Here is a 2,381-nt window from a genome sequence, read left to right as displayed (position 1 = left end):
TGATATATATGGTCCATCTTCATTATTTTTTTATGAGCCCACAATATCATCAAACCCTACAAATAATTTAATTCACTTTTCGTTTATTATTCCCTCTTAATATTATTTAATGTTATTTATTTTGTTAAACCCTACAAAGTTTTAATGTATTTATTTAATTATATAATAAAATGTTTCTTATTACACCTCTAAAAGAAAATTGTTATTTTAAACATATAAATATATTATTTATACGTCAAAATAGAATAACATTAATGCAACCATATATAGAGAAATAGAGAATAGTATCATCACAAAAGGAAACAACTAAAACTCTCCTAACACAAAATGAATGGAAAAAATTGCACGTGAATCTTGAGACAAATACTCCATTTTATTGCTTAAACTCACTCATTCCCCAATTTTAATATCAGTAAACCAAATAATTTAGCTACTAACTGTAGTGACTATAAAATAAATAAAATACCAACCTTAGCCGGAAAAAAATACAAAATTTGCCCATGAATTGGCAATTTTCCGACTATGTTCACACATTTTTTTTGAATCAACCTCAAATGTCTTGAAAATAATCTTCGACATCGAGCGAACCGAGTTCTTGAAACGAATCCTTAACATCTCCGAGCTCCACCTTCTGCTTATAAACCGCGTCGAGCGACGGAAACTCATCAATCCTCATCGTAAAATGGTCGGAAAAACCCGGGACATCCCCAAACAACTGGTCCTCTAGAGGGTGAAAGTTGAAAAAATCGTCAAGGAAAGGAATGTCCGTCGACAAGTAATCGAGTACAGTACTCGTTTCGCCTTGACACTCCTCTACCTCCGAACGGAAACAAACCGGACCGGTCCGGCTTTGTTCATCGTTCAACGAACACGGCGAAGCCTCTTTCTTGACAACTTCGTTGACCGGGCCGGACCGGTCCAGTTCGGTAAAGTCACTCGACTGACTACTCAGACCGGCCGGTTCAGTGTAGTCACTCGAGTGGCTAAACCGGAAAACAGAGACGGGAGAGGTGAGATTGAGCGATTCATCAACGGAGTCATAGCCGGAAACCGACGCCGCCTCTTTAATCGGCGGCGCGGTGAAATTGGTGAACGCGTCGGGGCCGCGGAGCTTCACGGCGGCGCTGTCGTAGACCATGGCGGCCTCCTCCGCCGTGTCATAGGTTCCCAGCCAGAGCCTCACTTTCCGGCAAGGGTCTCTTATCTCAGCCGCCCATTTCCCCCACGGCCGCTGCCGCACGCCTCTGAACTTCCTCGCGCCGCCGCTCGCCGCCTGTTTTAGCGGTTTAATCGGCTTGGGAATCGGCTTGAGGTTCATTTCGGCGGTTGTTGCTGTCGTTTCCATTCTGATTTCTGTGATGTGTTTCTTGATTCGTTGGCGGCGGAAAACGCCGTCGTCGTCGGAGGAATCGGTGGCGTAGGGATCGGTGACGGAGATTCGGATAGTTTTCGCGGCGGAGTTGGAGCTCCGGTGGTGTTTTCTTGGGTTTTGCAGGGGAGGTTTGATGATTTTTGTGGTGGTTTTTCGGTGCTCTGTGAATTTCGGTGGGTATAAAATGGATTCCTCCATTGAGAAATTATGCTTTGATTAACATACAAATGAAGAAATGGGAGTTTTTTTTTTATAGAGATGGAAAAAATGTGACAAATAAAAGGGAGAGATGTGAAAAGATATTTTTAGAGAAAAGAGATTGAAGAGAGTGAGGTTTATTGTGTTTCAATGAATTGGTACTTATAGGATATCTGAATCTAACGCCAAACACAGCGAAGACCAATTTGTTAATTTTTCAAAAAAATCAAATATGGAATTAAATAAAAATTTAATTTGATTCTAAAAAGAATCAATCGGAAAAGTCAGAGGTCGGAGGAGATAACGGTTCCGGCAGAAAAACCGGGTGGCCGCATCCGGCGAGGATGCCGTGCCGACACGTGGACAGGTGGGCCCCGGCCGCGGGTGTTTATTAACCTCGAAGTACGTGTGGGCGGTCACGTGCCCCCACTTAAATGGAAAATTGCAATTAAAATTTTAACAACGGGTGAAAAAGAAAATAGTAAGTGACATTTATTAGTGAGGAGTATTAATGTGCGTTTACAGAGGAATAAAAGCGGTAAATTTTTTAAGCACTTGGTAATTAGCTGTTTAATAGTGGGACGGTGCGGTTATTCTTCGCTCTTGATTTTATATTGATAATTTTTTTAAAAAAAATAAATGCTGTTAAAATAAGTAATTTACAGCTAGGAATAACGTGGCGGGCAACATAGGATTCGGAGCCATTTATAATTGGGTTTTGTAAGGCCCCTTTGGGTTTTACTAGTATTTCAATCTCTCGAGAAAGTTACCCACCCACCGGCATAACTAGACGTGTTTACCGCGGTTATAA

General features: G+C 41.5%; 1 protein-coding gene across 1 annotated transcript; it reads right to left on the bottom strand.

Moving 5' to 3' along the window:
- Positions 1–354: 354 nt before the first annotated feature.
- Positions 355–1,712, bottom strand: LOC121778352 (ethylene-responsive transcription factor CRF2-like). The gene has a single exon (XM_042175685.1). The coding sequence runs from the start codon at positions 1,568–1,570 to the stop codon at positions 551–553; it is 1,020 nt and encodes a 339-aa protein (XP_042031619.1). The 5' UTR covers positions 1,571–1,712; the 3' UTR covers positions 355–550.
- Between the last annotated feature and the right edge of the window lie 669 nt (positions 1,713–2,381).

Source organism: Salvia splendens, chromosome 19, assembly GCF_004379255.2.
Source record: "Salvia splendens isolate huo1 chromosome 19, SspV2, whole genome shotgun sequence".
In the NCBI taxonomy this organism is placed as follows: Eukaryota; Viridiplantae; Streptophyta; class Magnoliopsida; order Lamiales; family Lamiaceae; genus Salvia; species Salvia splendens.
The sequence above is the reverse complement of the archived record's forward strand: the minus strand, read 5'-3'. Positions and strand labels throughout refer to the sequence as shown.

What these genes read in the sequence shown, in the direction of transcription:
- LOC121778352 (XM_042175685.1), bottom strand. Translation starts at nt 1,570, where the DNA reads ATGGAGGAATCCATTTTATACCCACCGAAATTCACAGAGCACCGAAAA.